The following is an 18,777-nucleotide window of genomic DNA, read 5'->3' as shown; positions in this document are numbered from 1 at the left end:
ACTCAGCATGAATATTAAGAGTAGGAGTCAAATCCAGTGGCATCTTAAAGACCAACAAGATTTCAGGGTATAAGCCTTGGAAAGCTCCCTTCCTCAGATACATGATTATTCAAGTCCCTATGAGTAAAAAGACTTAGTGACCTCACAACAAGACCAGTTCTAGCAGCTTGTGCCGGAAGATTGCCAGCAGGATGATAACCAAAAGATGCCTACATCTATTCTCACAACTGGAGTTCAGCTTGAGCAAGTACCTGGAAAAAATGATGGTTTTTCAGTGAAAAACTGTCTCACACCTCGTATAATGGCAGCAAGTATACAACAATAGCACAATTCATCCCTTGCCATGTATGCACACCTGCCTCTGCAATGTTAAGAAATGTAATTTTATCAATACTATGGATGTTAAAATCAATATATGTAGAGTTGGAAGTGGGCTTGAGCACGCTGACTCTACCACCCATCTACATGTGAGGTCTGGCTTATGAGCCCAGAGTTTATACATGTACAAAGCATGTACTGGGAATGTTAACAAAGCATGCCTGATTATGGGTGTGGAACCTATGTGAACACACTTTGTACTTGCATGGACTCAGTGCTTGTGAGCTATGATTACACATGGGCAGTGATTTCAGCATGCATAATGCCCTCAGAGGGCCCTCAGAGGGTTCCTGGTTGTTTAAAACTGAAGTACATTTCCTGTGTGCCCAAAGTAGAGTCCCACTGAGGAGGCTGTTTGTAGCATCTCTGCCTGATTTACTGCTCTGGCCTTGCTTCTTTTCAGCAGTCTCCATTGGGGACAGGTAATTCTCTGAACTATATGAGATGGGGGAATGTATTCATATCAGTCAAAGAGACACTGCAAAATTACCTGGGGAGGCCTTTCCAGAACAGTTATTCTCCCAGAAACCCACAAGGTGGGTTCCAGAGAAGGCAGATGGTTCTTACTGTTATGGACTCTAAAAGACAACATGGGGCAAGGCTTAAGTGTACCTCAAATGTTAATTCATAACATTTTATTTATTTATTTATAAAATTTACATCCATTTTTCCTACTCTCACAAAGGCCACAAAGGCAGCTAATAAATTAAAGTATACGTAATAAAATCACATTTTAAAACCATTTAGGGGTTCATAATTAGGGGTGTGCATTCGGTTAAAGCCGAACTGATAAACCTGAAAAATACCTTATCGGTATTTTTCGGAGGGTGGTGTTACCAGAAAAAATTGGTGACAATGAAAGGTAGCCAAAAAGTGGATCCCAAAGAATGCCAATTTTTTGGGCATTATTCGGGGCCACTTTGGCCCCACCGCTATTTCCTCCCTTTCCCCCTCCCCCTCACTTACCCGCTTGCTGAGTTCCCATCGCTGCCACCTCGGAAGTCCCTGTGGACTTCGGAGGCAGCAGTGAACTGAAGGCTGGGCTCAGCTGAGCCCAGCAATCAGCTTTGCACCTCATATTTTTTGAGTTTGGGTTTAATAAACCTGAAAAATTTCGATTATCTGGGAAAAGCTGATGTAAGGATTTGGCTTTTTTCAGTGCACAGCCCCAGTTCATAAGGGAGTAGACAGTCCTTCAGATATGCTGATTCCAAGCATAATTATAGGATGGAGGAGACTTGTCTTGATGGATGAAGACTTGTCTTGCAGAAGCCCAGCTAAATAAGGGAGCGGTGGACCTGAGTGAAAAACACAATGTTCCTGGTTCGCCTGGAGCTCCAAGTCCCCAGCCTGCTCTTGGAAATGCTGACTGGCCCATTTGGGCTGCTGTGAGGCCCTCAGCCCTGCCAGGGCTTCTGCTGCCGGCATGGAGCTGGCAAAACAACCTCCCAACTTGCTTTCCCGCCCCAAAACTGCAAATCACAGCCCCCAGGTAAGTCCAGCATCACTGTTTTGGGCAGCATCAACAGATCTATAGTGTCCAGATCATACAAAGTGATAGTGTCACTTTATTCTGCTCTGGTTAGACCTCAGTTGGAATACTGAGTTCAGTTTTGGGCACCACTGTTTAAGAAGGATATTGATAAGCTGGAACGTGTCCAGAGGAGGGCAACAAAGATGGTGAGGGATCTGGAGGCCAAGTCCTATGAGGAAAGGTTGAAGGAGCTGTGTATGTTTAGCCTGGAGAGGAGACGACTGAGAGATAAAATGATGGCCATCTTCAAGTATTTGAAAAGCTGTCATATAGAGGATGGCATGGAGCTGTTTTCTGTGGCCCCAGAGGGTCGGACCAGAACCAACAGACTGAAATTAAATCAAAATAGTTTTCAGCTAAACATTAGGAAGGACTTCCTGACAGTGAGAGCATTCCTCAGTGTAACATGCTTCCTTGGGAGGTGATGGGCTCTCCTTCTTTGGATGTATTTAAGCAGAGGCTGGATGACCATCTCACAGCAGATTCTATTACTCACTGTGAATTTAGGCAGATTATGACAGGGAGGGCAGGAAGGGATGAGCTAGTGCTCAGCTCTTGTGGCCCTTTCTTATATGCCCAGGGTGATTGCCACTTTGGGGTCAGGAAGGAATTTTCCTCCAGGCCTGATTGGACCAGAGATCCTGAAGGTCTTCTGACTTCCTGCATAGAGCAGGTCAATGGGGGAGTGGGGGAGGGGAGAGATATAGCTGTGAATTTCCTGCATTGTGCAGGGGGTTGGACTAGATGGCCCTTGGGTTCACTTCCATCTCTAGGTTTCTATATTTCTAAGCCAGAACCTTGAATTTTGCCCAGAAACAGATTGGAAGTCAGCATAGATGGGCCAATGCAGTGATATGGCCTCTACTACCCACTCCAGTCAACCAGCTGAAGTTTCTGAACACTTTTCAAGGGCAGCCCCACTCACAGCACACTGCAGTAATCTAATCTAGATGTGCCTCAAACTATAGCAGTTTGGGGTTGAATGAATTGCATTCCTCCTGTTCAGCTGTGTCATCTGAGCTTGCATTGTATCACAATAAAATATGTTCTGCTCAGGTTCATGTCTAAAGGCAGAGTATCTAAAGGTTTTTCTCTTTAGCCAAAATGTCAAAAATGGCTATGGCTGTAAGTGAAAAATTTAAATTAGAAACTTGGAGAAGTTTCAACGTACTTCCTCTCTGTGGTTTATTGTGCTCTGCCAAACTTCTGGCAACTAAAAATGGAGCTGTCAGCCTCCGGTTGTTAACTCATTCATTTATTTAAAAGGTTAGGCTGATTGTAGGAAAGTGAGGAAACATTGTGGTTCAGGGAGCCAGTAGTTGGGATGCTCCAGTTAGGGTTAATTTTTTTCCAGTATATTTTTACTGTAGAAGCTATATCTTCTGCTGATTCAAAAACAAAGCATTTCCCCCCTAGCAAAATGGCTGGAAAACAATTTTTCATTGGATTTTCTTTGAGAGCTTCATTTTTAAAAATAGAGGAATTTTCTTAATTGACTTGTAGCCCTATTGTAATTTTCTTAAATGATGTGGGCTAACTGGGGGTTGTGCTGCACTGAATTTTCATGAGGTCTGATTTCTGCTGTGAAAATTGCCACGGAGGGGGGTTATTAAAAACTCCTTTGGTGGGGTTTTTTCCATGCCTGTACACAGCCATTCTTTCTCCAGTCTGCTGCTGCTTGAAGGAGAAGGTATGGAGGAAACCTATCCCCGTGATAAAGTCAGCTGGCCAATATTCTCTTGCATTGGGAAATGAATCCAAATGCACATCCCATGGAGACTAATGCAGTACATAGAAATGACAGGTGTTTGGATGCGCAGTCCAATGTACATAGCAAAGCAGAACCCATTCTTCTGCACTCCATTACTTTCAGTGCAATGGCCATTGGATAAGAATCCCCAAACTCAGAAGCATCTGTTTGGCTGCACAGCAATAGAAGAAAAAGAAGAGTTGGTTTTTATATGCAGACTTTCTCTACCACTTAAGGGAGACTCAAACCAGCTTACAATCACCTTCCCCTCCCCACAACAGTCACCCTGTGAGGTAGGGGCACATTCCCTCTTTCTTCCCCCACAGCCACTGTTCTAGCAAACAGTTTTGTACCCTTTTGCTGAGAGATGCAAAACATTGCTAAAATGCCAAGGCTCGTTTTACAGGGGGCAACATGTTCACTACTGTCTTAAAGGAAACATTCTTCTAATCTGTGCCACCCATCTCACGCTGAATCACTAAGTCTTCATTGTGGTATCTTACTTTGCAGCTATGTGCAAACCTTTTACTCTGTATTTTTCATTCAAGATAAGTTAATTGAGAAGAGTTTTTGTCTTCTGATATAATCTTCATTCCCTGTAGTAAGGCCAATTACCCTAAGAAATACTTTGAGATGAAGCTACAGGATATACCCATGAAACACAAAGCTTCAAGGTCGCTTTAACAGCACCAGAAAGAGAGAGAGGCCAACTTAACTTTATAATATAGCACAAAAGCATGGCCCCAGACTTACCTGGGGCTGTGTTTGCAGCTGCAGGGCAGAGGGTGGGGCTCGGAAGAAGAAGAGTTGGTTTTTATATGCCGACCTTCTCTGCCACTTACGGAAGAATCAAACTGGCTTACAATCACCTTCCCTTCCCTTCCCCACAACAGACACCCTGTGAGGTAGTTGGAGCTGAGAGAGAGCTGTGACTGGCCCAAGGTCGCCCAGCTAGCTTCATGTGTAGGAGTGAGGAAACAAATCCAGTTCACCAGATTAGTGTTCGCCATTCTTGTGGAGGAGTGGGGAATCAAACCTGGTTCTCCAGATCAGAGTCCACCGCTCCAAACCATTGCTTTTAACCACTACACCACGCTCGCTTCCCATGCCTGGGCAGCGTTGAAGTGTGTGGGTGCTGTGCAGCTGCTGACACTCTGGGGCAACACTGGCAGCGTCAGGCTGGTCAGCCAATGGCTGGCTGTTTTGTCAGCCTGTGGGGGTGGGCTGGGGAGGGGGCCTTGGCTCAGAGGCTTTCCCATGGTCCACCCTGTTCCCTTTTAAGTCCATGTGGATGCTGGGCTCCCCCCAGATCAGCTTCTGCCATCCCTTCCACACTCCCTTGTTTGCAGGTTTTGTTGCACGATTGTGATTCTTGTTCTTATAAGTCTTGTTTTTAACCAGTCATAGCTTTGGGCAGTTTTAGGCATTGGGCAGGATCCATTTAGGGAGAGAGGCTGTGGCTTTGTGCCCTCCTCCTCTAGGTGGGTACCCCCTTAAGGGATCTTGGAGTCAGGTGGCAGCATGCCCAGCTCGGGGGCTGTTGCTTGGCTCCACTCACAGGTTGCAAGGAACCATGCAGAGGCTTGCACCCATGTGGGAACATAGGACTTCCCATCCCAGGAAAAAACCCAGCAAATGGGCTGGGGAAGGGTTTCATCGGCAGACAGGTCACCTGATGCCTGGATCCTTGCCATATGCCCCGCCAGTGCTCCGGTGGCTTGTTTTACTCCAACCTGGTTTCTGCGTGCTTGTGTTTTTCCGCCCTGCTTCCTCCCAGACCCTTCATTTGCCTGTGGACTGCAAGAAGTATTTCCTCAATTCTAGCAGCCATGAGTTTGAGTATGTAATCTCTAAAAGGAGAGGTGCCAGGCTTAAGCCTTCCTGAAGTCATGTACTGTGATCTGGATACTTATGTAGACAAAAAGCCATTCAAAAAGTGTTCCATTATGATTTCATATTCTGTTGCTGAGTTCAGAGTACAGGTTCAAAGTTCCTCTGCCAATCCAGTCATAAATCTTATTGCAGCTCATTTAGTTAGGTCTTTAAGATAGACAGGATGAGCCAGTCCAGGTGTAAATATACAGGTATAAGTACAGTTTGACAGAGGGCACAGGGGAGCAGAACTGAATGACTGGAAGACAATGGGATCCTTTTCCACCTGAGCCAGTTAGATAGGTAAGGTAAAGGTCCCCTGTGCAAGCACCGGGTCATTCCTGACCCATGGGGTGACGTCACATCCTGACGTTTTCTAGGCAGACTTTGTTTACGGGGTAGTTTGCCAGTGCCTTCCCCAGTCATCTTCCCTTTACCCCCAGCAAGCTCATTTTACCGACCTCAGAAGAATGGAAGGCTGAGTCAACCTTGAGCCGGATACCTGAAACTGACTTCTGTCGGGATCGAACTCAGGTCGTGAGCAGAGCTTTGGACTGCAGTACTGCAGCTTACCCCTCTGCGCCACGGGGCTCTTGCCAGTTAGATACAGATATGAAAAACTGGAATTGGTTGTAATCAAACTGTTTATGTTCTATTTTGAATTTCCTGCTTACACCTATGGGGGAAAAAATTAAGCTGTCAAACAGAAGTTCTATGCATTTAAGAGGCCTATGACATGGCTGGCTTGTCATGCTTCTGGGTTTCTGTTGAGTTTGCCTGCCTCCCTGATCAGAGCAGAAGTGCTAATCTCACTCTCTCTGAATCATGCTGGTCTGGCAGGTGTTTGGAGTGGATACAGATGAAAATAGACCATCACAACCAACATGGGGTCATGGGGGAAAAGATAATCCCTAAAGGCTGCTATCGAACACTCTAATTTGTACCGCTGAAAGCCAGCAGGGTGTGAAAGTACCTGCTGGACAGGACAACTTTCCAAAGGCTAAAAATAATGTTACAAGTGAGAAATGCTCTAAGGTCACACCTTACACCAAAGATCCGAAGATCTTCAATTTCAGTCCGAGGGACAGTTCTGTATAGAAGTTAATATTTTTCTCGGAGAAGCAATTTATACTTTGTACTTTCCAGTCTTGGACTGGGGGAATGGAGATATTTTCAGTCACCAAAATGATATTGTATCCCGGGAATTGTTTGTGCATATGGTTTGTAAGCGATTAGTATGAGACAAAGATTTCTACTGACACTTGTATTCTTTGCTAAACATTTGTTCTCTCTGTCTCTGTGGCCATTTATGCCTGGTAATTAGCAGCGCGTTCCAGGCTGAATTGCTCCGCATATTTTTTTGAGTTTTTCACTCTGAACCGTCATTTAGGAAGTCACTGCGAAGTCGACGCATACCTGCTTCACATATCTTAAGAGCCCCTTTAATGTGACCTTTTGTGTTTGCTCCACCCCCGAGGCAAAGAATCCCCTCAAGGAACTATGCAAAATTACAGCTGTGCATTAGCTATCCACACAGCAGTTGCTAATGGCTATGAAAACAGGAATGAGGGAGCAGGCAAGTGGGTGTGTGTGGAATTTCTCCTTTTGCATTGGGACCGTGAATAGGCATTTTAAAGGTCACATTAAAAAACAGCTTTGAGCGAGCATCAAAATTGACCCTGCATAAATGGCCTGTGTGTGTCTGACACACACACACACACACACAGAGAGAGAGAGAGAGAGAGAGAGAGAGAGAGAGAGAGAGAGAGAGAGAATTACACTTGATTTTGTAACTGCACGTATGCACAGATGTTGTAAGATTATTTTGTGAGATATTTTACCAACACACAGGAACATATGTGGGCCTAGATGAAAACACTGCCAAATCTCTGTCCCTTGGTCTAATTATAGTTACAAACATATCAAGCTTGCTTTTTTGGTGATATTTTATCAAAACATGTGCATATTGGTGATATATAGAAAGGGAATGGAGATAGAAATAAAGCATGGCAAAGTACACATAGTTCAATTCCAGAATTTTTAAAATTCTCCTAAGCTCTCTTCAAATTCTCTAAAGCCATCTTCAGATATTCAAAGGGTATCAAATAAATGCACAGGTGTGTTGGGGAAGGAATGGGACCGCGATGGAAATCTCCACCCTGACCTGTTCTCTGGGATGTACACATTGAGTCTTATCTATCTGCAAATGAAATGTGTACAGCATGATCAGAAAAGCAGTGCATGCTGAGAGAATCATATGTGTATGCATCGGTATTCATATAAGCTCTTTGTATACATCACTTGATGCATAGGTCAGGGGCAGAGCTTGCCCACCATTACTTTGCTGGGCCCCATTCTACTTCCTGTAAACATCTGAAGAAGCCTCTAAATAAATTAGAATTCAAGATGAGTGGAATGTGAGGCAGAATGAACCTTTGAAACAATAAAGGAAGAGAATGAGGAAAATTCACTGCTCCCTAGTATTCGCAAATATTTCAGCTTTTATCAGATTAAAGACCACATGCTTAGTTCACATATCTATCAGGACATCTCTGATACAGGGGCAGAGAACAAGACCCAGGCAGTAAATCTTCCTACGAGTTGTGGTGGCCAGAATAACTCAGTAAACATTTTGAAAACTTCAATTCTCAGACATCATTGAAATTTATTTTTACATCTAAAATTCCACACAGTATTATTTTTGGTGCTTTTGTGTTAGTTTCCTAAGCCGTTTGATGTTCTGCATGCATTAGCATCAAATAGCAAAACAAAGAAGCCGCCTTGGGTCCAGCTGCATCCATTTAAGGCTACTAATAACAGTACCAAGAACAATTGTTATATCTACCACACTTTCAGACTCCTTTACATGAATTATCTCAGTAATTTTTACAACAATCCTGTAAATCAGATAAGCATCACTATCCCCCTATTGCAGATGTGGAAGGGGGCTGAGGGCATCAATGACTTGCTGTCTAGAGAGTTCATAGCTGAGAGAAGGTTTGAACTGAGAATTCCCCAGACTCATGCTCTGAAGTCATCAGACTAAATGGATATTACAAGTAGGGTGGAAAGTGCCATTAAGTCATATCTAACCTATAGCAACCCCCTAGGGTTTTCAAGGCAAGAGATGCCTGACTCTGACTAACAACCCTGGATTTTCTTGTTGGTCTCCCATCCAAGTACTAACCAGCACCAAAACTGCTTAGCTTCCAAGATCTGAAAAGATCAGGCTAGCCTGGCCCATCCACGTCAAGGCATATTACAAGCACAGAAGCAAATTCCCAGAAAGTCACTGTGCTAACAGGCAGACAAGGGAAGCTTGATTTCCCAGTTTAGTATATGAACATAAAAAGCCATTCATTTACAAATGGAATGGTCCTAAGCTGGTCTACTCAGAAGTCCATTTTATTCAGTGGGGCTTATTCCCAGGAAAGCATTCCTAGGATTACAGACATAGTGACGAAAAATAAATTGCTTCTCCCTCTTGACTCTGTCAGAATTGATTATCATAAAGGGTATACTCATGATCACCCAATGGCATTAATTAGCCCTTATTATCATGTAATAAATTTGTACTAAAAATCAAGTTGACAAAATGGTGAAATTTCCACACAATTGCAGTTAGTTCTTATGGGCAAGTTACAATAATTAGGTCTACGTCTTTCATGGCTCAGGGTGAAAGAAGTATTTTGGGGGCTCCAAAATGTTTTGAGGACACCCCTTCCTGTGAGAACATCTGTTCACTGCAGTTATTCCCCTGATCTGCCACTTCTTTGCCAACATTTCCCCCCCTAGTTGTTAGGGCTTCCTCCATTACAAAGTGATCCCAGTCAATCAGGAATCATATAGCCAGTGTGATGGTTTCATGACATTACATAATAAATCATATTGAACTACATTTTGAGGGTAAACAACATTTAGAGTTTCTTGGATTGGTTATGTAGCTAACGACTCTTCTGCAAGGGGGGGGAAAGGTTCCCTTTCTCGGCAAAACAAACTCACATCAGCCTTGAACAGAGGCTATTCCTGTCTGCGGGAGGGGGTAGATCACCAGTCTTAGATCCTTCTGAGCTAGAGATCTGCCAGGACCCACAAAGGGCCTGACCAAATGATTTCATGGGCCTTAAACAGCCCTCGGGCCTGACATTCCCCACCCCTGCCTTAATAGAAGCTTAATGAAATGTTATTTACCAGGTGATGTTATTTACTTCTAATGCATAAATAGCTTCACCTGCTCATTTCCACATGAAAAGCCTCTCCATGTAGCTGGCAACCCTATGATTTGTTTCATATTTAAGATCAGTGAAGCATGTGTGTTGTCCAGCTTGCATTCATAAAGCTGGTCTGGTTTTGTACAAACATAATTACTCCAATCCAATAATCTGCTTACTGGGAGATACTTGCATGCAGCCATGATCCTGAGGCACACAGTTATGCACCAGGAGCTGTAGATTAGAATCATTAGATAAGATTGGTTAATTAGTGTTAAGTTGCTATGACTGTTAAACAGGGTGACAGCTGCCAATTATCTTTGTAAAATAGATGCACATTGTTCTTGCTTGTATAAGTATCCTGTGTTTATATCAACTGCTTTTACTTTATTTACAGGTCTGAGCATTCTGGAATCGCCAACAAATATTCCTCCACTTACTTTGGATTTTCCTGCTTGGAATTTGTCTTGGGTCATGAAAGATTCCACTCCTTCCTTCATTCCCAGAGGACGGCACTGTAAGCACATCCATTCCATGTTCCCAGTAATTATTAAAGGGTTTGATGTTAAAATGAGTAGCCATCAAAATTAGTTTTAGAATAGTGTGTGTGTGTATGTGGGGGGGGGGCTTTGAAGAATATAATGCAGTACTAATTGTAGGTGAGTTTCTAGTATGACCTCCCAATTTACTTTTTTCATGTGATAACTTTGCTAATCACTTATTTGTTTCATTTATACCATGACTTTCTCCCCAATGGGAACCCAAAACCGCTCACATTGTTCTCTTATCCTGCATTTTATCTTAATTACCTGAATGTGAGAAACTGCTATATTATTGGCTTGTTTTTAGCATATATTAAGTCACTTTTCCAAATTTTCACAAGACAGCATACAGAAATCAAGGTAAAAATACTGGGCTGGATCTGAAGCTTGTTTTCTGTTGTTCAGTTCCACCAAAGGAAAGGTGGTAATATTAGCTAGTCGAAACCTCTCTCTGTAGCTCCCTTTCAGGGTGCCATTGGTCTAGTGCTGAGTTTTATATAAGTGGGAAAAGCAAGCGCTTCTATAATTCATGATGGGGGGGAGTTGCACCTTGTATTATGATGACACGTACTAAGCAAGAAACAGGTTGTGCAAATTGATGCAATTAAAAATTGAAGAATTTAAAAGAATGAACCCCAAAGCTAAAGAAATAGCTATACATTTATCTAGAAGACAAAAATGCAGCAGCCAAGTTCAAGAAGCGAAAAGAGACTCAGTGAAAGTGAAAAACACAGGATTCATGAATGTTATTGCTGCACCAGTACTAATCATCCTAGCAACCCTTCCCCCCCGTCTCCCCTTCCCATCATGCAGTTTGCATGGTTTATCACCCCAGCAGTGATTAGGGGGCTGTGAATATTGAGGGGACTGTCCTCTCCCCTTTCTGTAGTGCAACTGTGCAGACCTGCAAGGGTCCTCCCTGTGTGAATGCCATTCTGTAGACAGGGGAGGTAAAAGTGGGTAGGCTAGGGATGGATTTGTGGAATAAGAGGGCTTAGGATTCTGACTGCCCTGGCCTGGCAAGCTCGATCTTGTCAGATCTTGAAAGTTAAGCAGGGTCAGGCCTGGTTAGTATTTTGATGGGAGACCACCAGGGAATTCCAGGGTCTCTCTGTAGAGGAAGGCAATGGCAAACCAACACTGTTAGTCTCTTGCATTGAAAACCCTACTGGGTTGCTATGTCAGCTGCAACTTGACAGCACTTTACAAACACACAGAATGCTGTCTGAAGGCCTCTTTTCTCCCAGCATGCCTGTGGTATGCTCCTGTGTTGCCCACAACTGGCCTCTGCACTGGTGCAATTGTGCCAGTGAAGGATTTACACCAGTGCAGTATTATCAGGATACAATTGGACATATATGCCAGCATATCTCCAAGTTACACTAGCTTGGGGCTTAGTTGCTATCCTGTCATTTACAATCTCCTTTAGGATTATGCCATTAACCCCCCCCCCCCCAATGAAAGTGGTGCTGTTGCCTTGTAGTTACCTTTGGGAAGGATACTCTGCAAAATGGGAATCTCAGTAGAAAAATCCATATCTTTCACATCAGTGAGATAAGAAACTGCTCATTAATCAATATCATTAATAAATACCTCTGAACCTTAGCCTGTTTAAGAGAATGGTGATGCTAGGGAAGCACTTAATAACACTGTCATTTGCTGCACTACTGCATTCATGTTTCTGTGGTTTCCTTTACATGGTGATTTAGTTCTACTGCAGACTCTTCCTGGGGGAATTCTGGTCATCCTTCCACAATGTCCAAACAAAGCAATTAGCTTTGTTCGCACATTCTGGGAGGAAGGCTGAAAGTCAAGACATGGAAAAGGGCACATTACTTGACAGGCTACCTCCAAATCGAGATTCATCAGCCTCTGCCAGGAATTATAATGAAGACAAAAAGGTCAACTACAGAGTTACTAACTTGGATGGTGGGTTGAATCTAAAGGGTTGGATCCTGTGACCTATTGGCACAAGGCAGAGAGGGTTGCAGATCTTCCTCACTTTCCCATCCTCCCAAACAGTCTGTTCTGACCCTGGGAAGTTTGTTCCCAGAGTCCTTAGACCCACATGATGTAATCGCCCTAAGGATGAGATGGCTCCAGCTGGAGGGATGGGTGGGACAAAATCAATATGTTTCATCAGTGCAGCTCTAGTGAAGAGGAGCAAGAGGGTGATTTTGCCCTCCTCCCCACTGCAGCCTGCTAACCCACATGGGTGTTAGATTGCCTACAACTGTGGGAATAATCTTTTCTGGGTTTGGAAAGAACTGGCAGGGAAGGTGAATGTGGGAAAGATCTGCAATTGTTGTACCTGCAGATCCTAAGATCTAACCACACATAACTAATGTGGATTGTGCCTCTAATGTTGATCTTGCTACCCACTTTTACTAGTAGCAATCAACAGAGGACTCATATGTACCCTTAACTCTCTCTTTATAGGCATCCTTTCTTACTTACAGCTTTCAAAGAAATTTCTTAAATTCTTACATGGCAGTATATCCCATGCTATTCAGCTTTATTACCATTTACTGCTCACCCATTCTATACTGGACAATACATTAACAATTCATTTAAATAGTGATACAGTGAAAGTTTCATCCTAAAGGTATATATGATTTCCATATGTAGAAAGAACATTAAAAACCCAAACACTTCAAATGACATTATCAGTGATACCTGCAGATTTCATGTGAACCCCCAAAACATATGGGAATCATTTGGCAACTGACTTCATTAAAGTCAAAGTCAACAAAGAGCTTTATTAATGGTTTCTTTTAAAAATCAGCCACACTGTGGACAATCTTGGTATTCTTGCAGTTAATGCAGCACTAGGAAAGCTACCTTCAGTATACCTGTTGGATCCCTATGAAGGAGGATGAATCTATTGCTAGACTCTTGTGAGAGCAGATGAGGTGGAAAGAGGCTAATAAGATTTACTCACCCCAAGCCTCTAATTATCTGCTTGAGGGAAAAGTTTGACCTACCTATGTGAAGGCATCACATATTTCTCTAAATTTATGTCTCGGCATTTCATGTCGTGAAGTGCCTTTTCTTTGGCACAGAATATCTGCTCCTTGCTTTTATACTGGTTTGAACAATGACGACATGCCAGTTCCATCTGAGGGTAATACATTTTTCGTCCGCTTTAAATGATGAAAAACTCCACTTTTCATTTATCCTTTTATTATTTGATTCCAAGCCTCTTTATATTCCTCAAAAATACAGTTCTATAAATTAACAATTGCTATACAAACCGGGGATGCATAAGCCTGTACATTTTTGGTTCTTTTAGGATTCACCAGTGTTCAAAGAGCCCCAATTCTTCACATCTGAATTAATTTATTTTAAAATCTGAGTGGAACTGATGTACTGAATTTAAGTCCACTGTTTACACCTGTTATATACATGACACTTTTACCATGTAGCTCCTTTCTAGTTGAGTGTAAAGTTTCTGATGTGTAAAGTAGATCAACTCCCTCTAGCTGAGGGAAGGAGGGTATGTTACTGTAATCTCCTAACAATTTAGAACTCTTTAAAAAGCATGCCAAGTCCTCAACATAACAAAAGATTATTCAGTCAAAGAATGGAAGATTAAGGGGGGAGGTGACTGAACAGGCATAATGTATGCATGCTTGTTGACATTGTAAAGGGATACTGAGCTCAAAATTCCCCATATTAAAGAGAAAGAAATGAAAATTTAGCAATTGTGGGATAAGAGGATAAGAGCAGACCTCTTGTAGACTGGAAGTTGGTTAAACACTAGGTAGCAGGGTGGAGAAATAAGAAGCAGTTTTCACAGATGAAAAACATCAATAGGAGAACAAAATGTTTGCATCAGGAACAGTGTTATTTAATTGGGGAGGGGGTAATCTGGAGACAAGTGGAACAACAAAGTAGCCGTTTTCAGTTGAACCCAAAGTATTTAGAAAACTCCCAAATGACTGCTAAATGCTTTCTTTAAATCAAGAACATAAGAGCATAAGAAAAGCCATGCTGGATTAGACCAAGGCCCATCAGCAGTCTGTTCACACAGTGGCCAACCAGGTGCCTCTAGGAAGCCCACAAATAAGTCGACTGTGGCAGCAGTCCTACCTGTGTTCCATGGCACCTAATATATTCTGCATGCTCCTCTGATACTGGAGAGAATAGGTATGCATCCTGACTAGTATCCATTTTGACTAGAAGCCATGGATAGCCTTATCCTCCATGAACATGTCCACTCCCCTCTTAAAGCCTTCCAAGTTGGCATTCGTCATCACATCCTGGGGCAGGGAGTTCCACAATCTAACTATGCGTTGTGTGAAGAAATACTTTCTTTTATCTGTTTTGAATCTCTCACCCTCCAGTTTAAGAAGATGACCCTGCTTTCTAGTATTATGAGAGAGGGAGAAAAACTTCTCCCTGTCCACTCTCTTCAAATCATGCATAATTTTATAGACCTCTATCGTGTCTCCCCTTAACGGCCTTCTTTTTAAGCATCTTCATACTGTTGCAGGCCCATAGCCAGAAATTTTTATTGGGTGGGGGGATGAGCACAGTGGTGGTCAGTCCATCAAGTTACCTTATTATTTATTTATATATTATTTATTTACCAGTTTTCTACTTGAGACTCAAGGTAGATTCTAACTGATGAGGCTGCTTGGAGAAACCTCAGTTGTGGTGAACCTTTTTGTGGTTGATTTCTCTGTGTTGTTGTCCCTTTACAAAAACATTAAGGCCTTTGCAGAAGCACTGAAGTCCCTCCCCTCCCCAGACCCCACCCTTCTCAGGCTCCACCCCAAAAACCTCCCGCCAGTGGCGAAGAGGGACCTGGCAACCCTACCTAGTTCTGATTGGAGGGACATGGCAAATGATTGATGGGCCCCTTTCTGCACCACCCTGGTTACAGGCCTGTACTGTTGAATCCCTCCCCATCCCTTAGCCTTAATCATTTATTTCATAATCAGCAACCATTAAGGAGACATCAGCAGATCATTCTGAGTCAACAATGCAAGACAGGAAAGATCTGCCAAGAGAGGGGCACTCAACGGGGGGAAATGACTTAATTCCAAAATAGGCATCAATATTGATGTCTGGTTTTTCATCAAAGTTTCTCTGTAGGTCAGTCTGCCTATCTAGTTGTCTATCTACCTCTCTTTCTAATTGGTTCTTGTAGGTTATCCTGGCTGTGTAACCGTGGTCTTGGTAGAATACCAAGACCACGGTTACACAGCCCGGATAACCTACAAGAACCAATGAACTCTGACTGTGAAAGCCTTCGACAATATCTCTGTCTAATGTTTGTCTGAAATGCTAGGCAGCCATGATATCGTCCTTCGGTTTAAAGGAACTGACTTAACCCATCAGTTGAACCAATGCACATGTGAAAAATTTCCTCCTTCCTATTAAGAGCTTAAAGACCACAGACCTTTATGTAGTTTAATATGATGCTATAGCATAAAGATAAATTAACATTGCCCTACTAGTGCCACATGTATGCCTCCATTGTGCAGATCTTCAAAGTGCTCCCCCCCCCAATAAGTATTTCATCAAGGCTACTTGAATCCAACAGCTTTCCATTCCCATATATGGACTAAACAAATGCTTTTCTATTAATTCACAGCTTTGTTGCCTAATTAAGATTACAAGGGAGGGTTTAATAAAACGTCTATTAAAATTTTGTTTGCCTAATAGTCTGATGGGACCCTTTTAATTAAGTGAATGGCATTGCTGAAGTAAAGAAATATTAGCCTTCTTAATTACTTTTTCCTTGTTCTGTTAATTGATCAATGTCTTTGATTGAAAAACAGAATGAATTAATATTTTACATCATTTCCCCCCCCCCCTTCACATTTATTTCTACAAAAGGAGGAGGGTATATGAATGTTTAAGCCCTGATCGCATTTCTAAAACTGTTTATGACGGTCCCAAGAGAAAGTCGTCAGCTTTTTTTAGGCTGCCAAAGGAATACTTTTGTGCCAGATGTTTGTGCACATCCTCACTGTTCTGCCAGGGTAAGCAGTAGTGGCAGGTGTGTTGAGAACTACTAGCTATGCAAGTCAGAAGCGTGACCTACATGCTTAGAGGTAATCTGTCTCTGACCGCAAGCTTCTGTAGACTAACAACAGGGGATGAAAGACACCATCTTGTCCTAAGAGTGACATTCTCTGGGCCATCGTAGCTGGTGTTAAGCAGAAAGGACAGGTTGAGGAAGACACACATGCTCAGCAGTGGCAAGCCAGACCATTTTGCTTGGCAAGCCAGTCCAGTTCTTTGCCCAAGGGACCAACACAAGCCCTTGATGTGCTGGCAGTGCCATTGGAGCTTGGCTCGCTCCGAGCATTTCTGGTCAAGCACAACTCTTCCCTCCAAAGCTTTTTATTTAAAACCAGCACACTCATGTTGTCACAAGTAGACATTATGCGGGGGGGGGGGGGGTCTGGCACTCAGTCCATAAACGTTAACTACCCTGGATAGATGGACCATGTTCAGTGCCAGTACTGAAAACTCATTACAGGAGTTTTCAGTACTGGCACTCTAAATCTTTGCTTTTCCTACACAAACCTCTATTTTTCTCTTCAAGGGAAGAGAACAGTGTTCACTTTTTCGCTTTTGTGGTGTTGTTTTACCCTTGAAATGTGTGTGGGGGGGAATTGAAATGATTAAAAAAAAACCAGAATATACAATTTGAGATGTGTGAATGTATGGTTGGGATTCGGCCATGTAAGTAAGCTTAAAAATGGATGTATCATGTGTACAACCACTTTCATAATGGCAAATAGTGAGGCAGCAATAGAGTTGCTGATAAGTGTTAAGGAGAATTGTAATTTAAGTAGGAATGTGGTCACAGATGTGGGGAGGGGCTGTAGAGCATCTGCTTGGCATGCAGAAGGTCCCAGGTTCAATCCCTGGCATCTCCAGTTAGAGGGACTAGGCAAGTAGGTGATTTGAAAGACCTTTACCTTGAGACCCTGTAGAGCCGCGGCCGGTCTGAGTAGACAGTACTGACTTTGATGGACCAAGGGTCTGATTCAGTATAAGGCAGCTTCATGTGTTCATGTACGTTCCCTTTCAACAAAAGGGGAGCTTTATGTGCTCTTGAATGGATAACTGCCTGCATTGACTCTTACCCTTGGTATGCACGCCCATCCAATAAATATAGTCACAGCCCTAGCTGTTAGTTACTTGTCTGTGTAACAGTTTTCCTACTCACCAGGCAGTATTTTCCTGACTTGAGATGCAACGGCACCATTTATGCTGACCTAAAAGGGCTAGACCCCTGGCCTCTCAAGAATGTGCTTGCTTTGTCCAGGGTGAGGCAAGATGTTGTCAATATGCTTTTGAAATAAGCTGCCTACCCCTTCTTTCAATGCCTGATCCAAATCCCATTGAGGTTAGTAAAGCTGCTCAATTAATTCTAGCTGGCTTTAGACCAGACTGCAAGTTCTTGGAACGTTTTTCTCACTGGCCTCGTTATGCTTGCGTCTTCCCATATGGCATGGGCTGGAGAGCTTGAAGCCAAGAGCTGCTTAAGCATTCTCTCTGTATTGACTTAGCGTTGCATATCAATCTCCAGTGTTCATTGTGGATGGAACTTGAATTTCAGGCTTACATGACACACAGCAACCATTCATGTATTCTGGGTCTTGGCTCAGCTGAGATCATTATTAATCTTCTCTGCTGTAAAATTATTCACAATTTGATAAATGATTCAGTGTGGTGCAAGTGTTTAGTGTAGCTAAGACAAACTAGCCTTATAACTGTCATCCAAATCCAGGCATCTGTACAAGTAGACCAATACCCAATATTAAATTTGGACTTTTTTCATGTTTTTGAATTTTGTTTCTTTTGGTTGGATTGCATAGATCTGTTCTACTAATGGCAGTGCTCCCCCGGGCCTTGACACGAGCAGCTCAAATGTCACGGGAAGGCTTCTTACCTGGGGGAAAGCACCACTGTCAGTGGAATGGATCCATTGGATCATACTCTTTGTCCTTTACATTTTTTATATTGTGGTATGAGTCTAAATTTTAGCTGCTTTGATCAGTTGTTTGTTGCATGACATGGGTTAACCAACCATTGTGCTTGATTTATTTTTTAATGTATTATTACCATTAGCAAGAAGTTTACAGGATCATGGCTTTGGTTTCAAAGAATGAGGCCCAAGAAAGTCTCATGTCCTAATTGATTACCTTCCAAATGGCCCCACCTTCTGAAATTGAAGTTTTTATCCATTAAAGCTTTTACTGAAATGTGGAAAAATAATAATTTCATTAGTGGAAAATAATACTTTCATTAGTTTAAACTTGTATATTTAATAACTAGGGTGCTCTTATTTTGTGAGTCATGCACATGATGAGCTGCAAGCATATTAAAAATAGCAAATCCTGAAGTAACTCTTTCACTGTGAGTAACATTTAGGGTTTCCAACTCTGGGTTGAAGAAATTTTGGGGCAGAGCCTGGTGAGTACAGGGTTTGTTGTGGGATCTCAGTGAGGTATAATGCCATAG

General features: G+C 42.7%; 1 protein-coding gene across 1 annotated transcript in view; it reads left to right on the top strand.

Annotated features, from left to right (window-relative positions):
* ALK (ALK receptor tyrosine kinase) overlaps window positions 1–18,777 on the top strand; it is a 665,036-nt gene that overhangs the window by 200,764 nt on the left and 445,495 nt on the right. The window contains 1 exon segment of the mRNA XM_056852389.1: window positions 10,143–10,262. Within this exon segment, the coding sequence (XP_056708367.1) occupies window positions 10,143–10,262 (120 nt within the window).

This window comes from Euleptes europaea, chromosome 7, assembly GCF_029931775.1.
Source record: "Euleptes europaea isolate rEulEur1 chromosome 7, rEulEur1.hap1, whole genome shotgun sequence".
In the NCBI taxonomy this organism is placed as follows: Eukaryota; Metazoa; Chordata; class Lepidosauria; order Squamata; family Sphaerodactylidae; genus Euleptes; species Euleptes europaea.
Note: the sequence above shows the minus strand (reverse complement) of the source record. Positions and strands in the feature narration are given on the sequence as shown.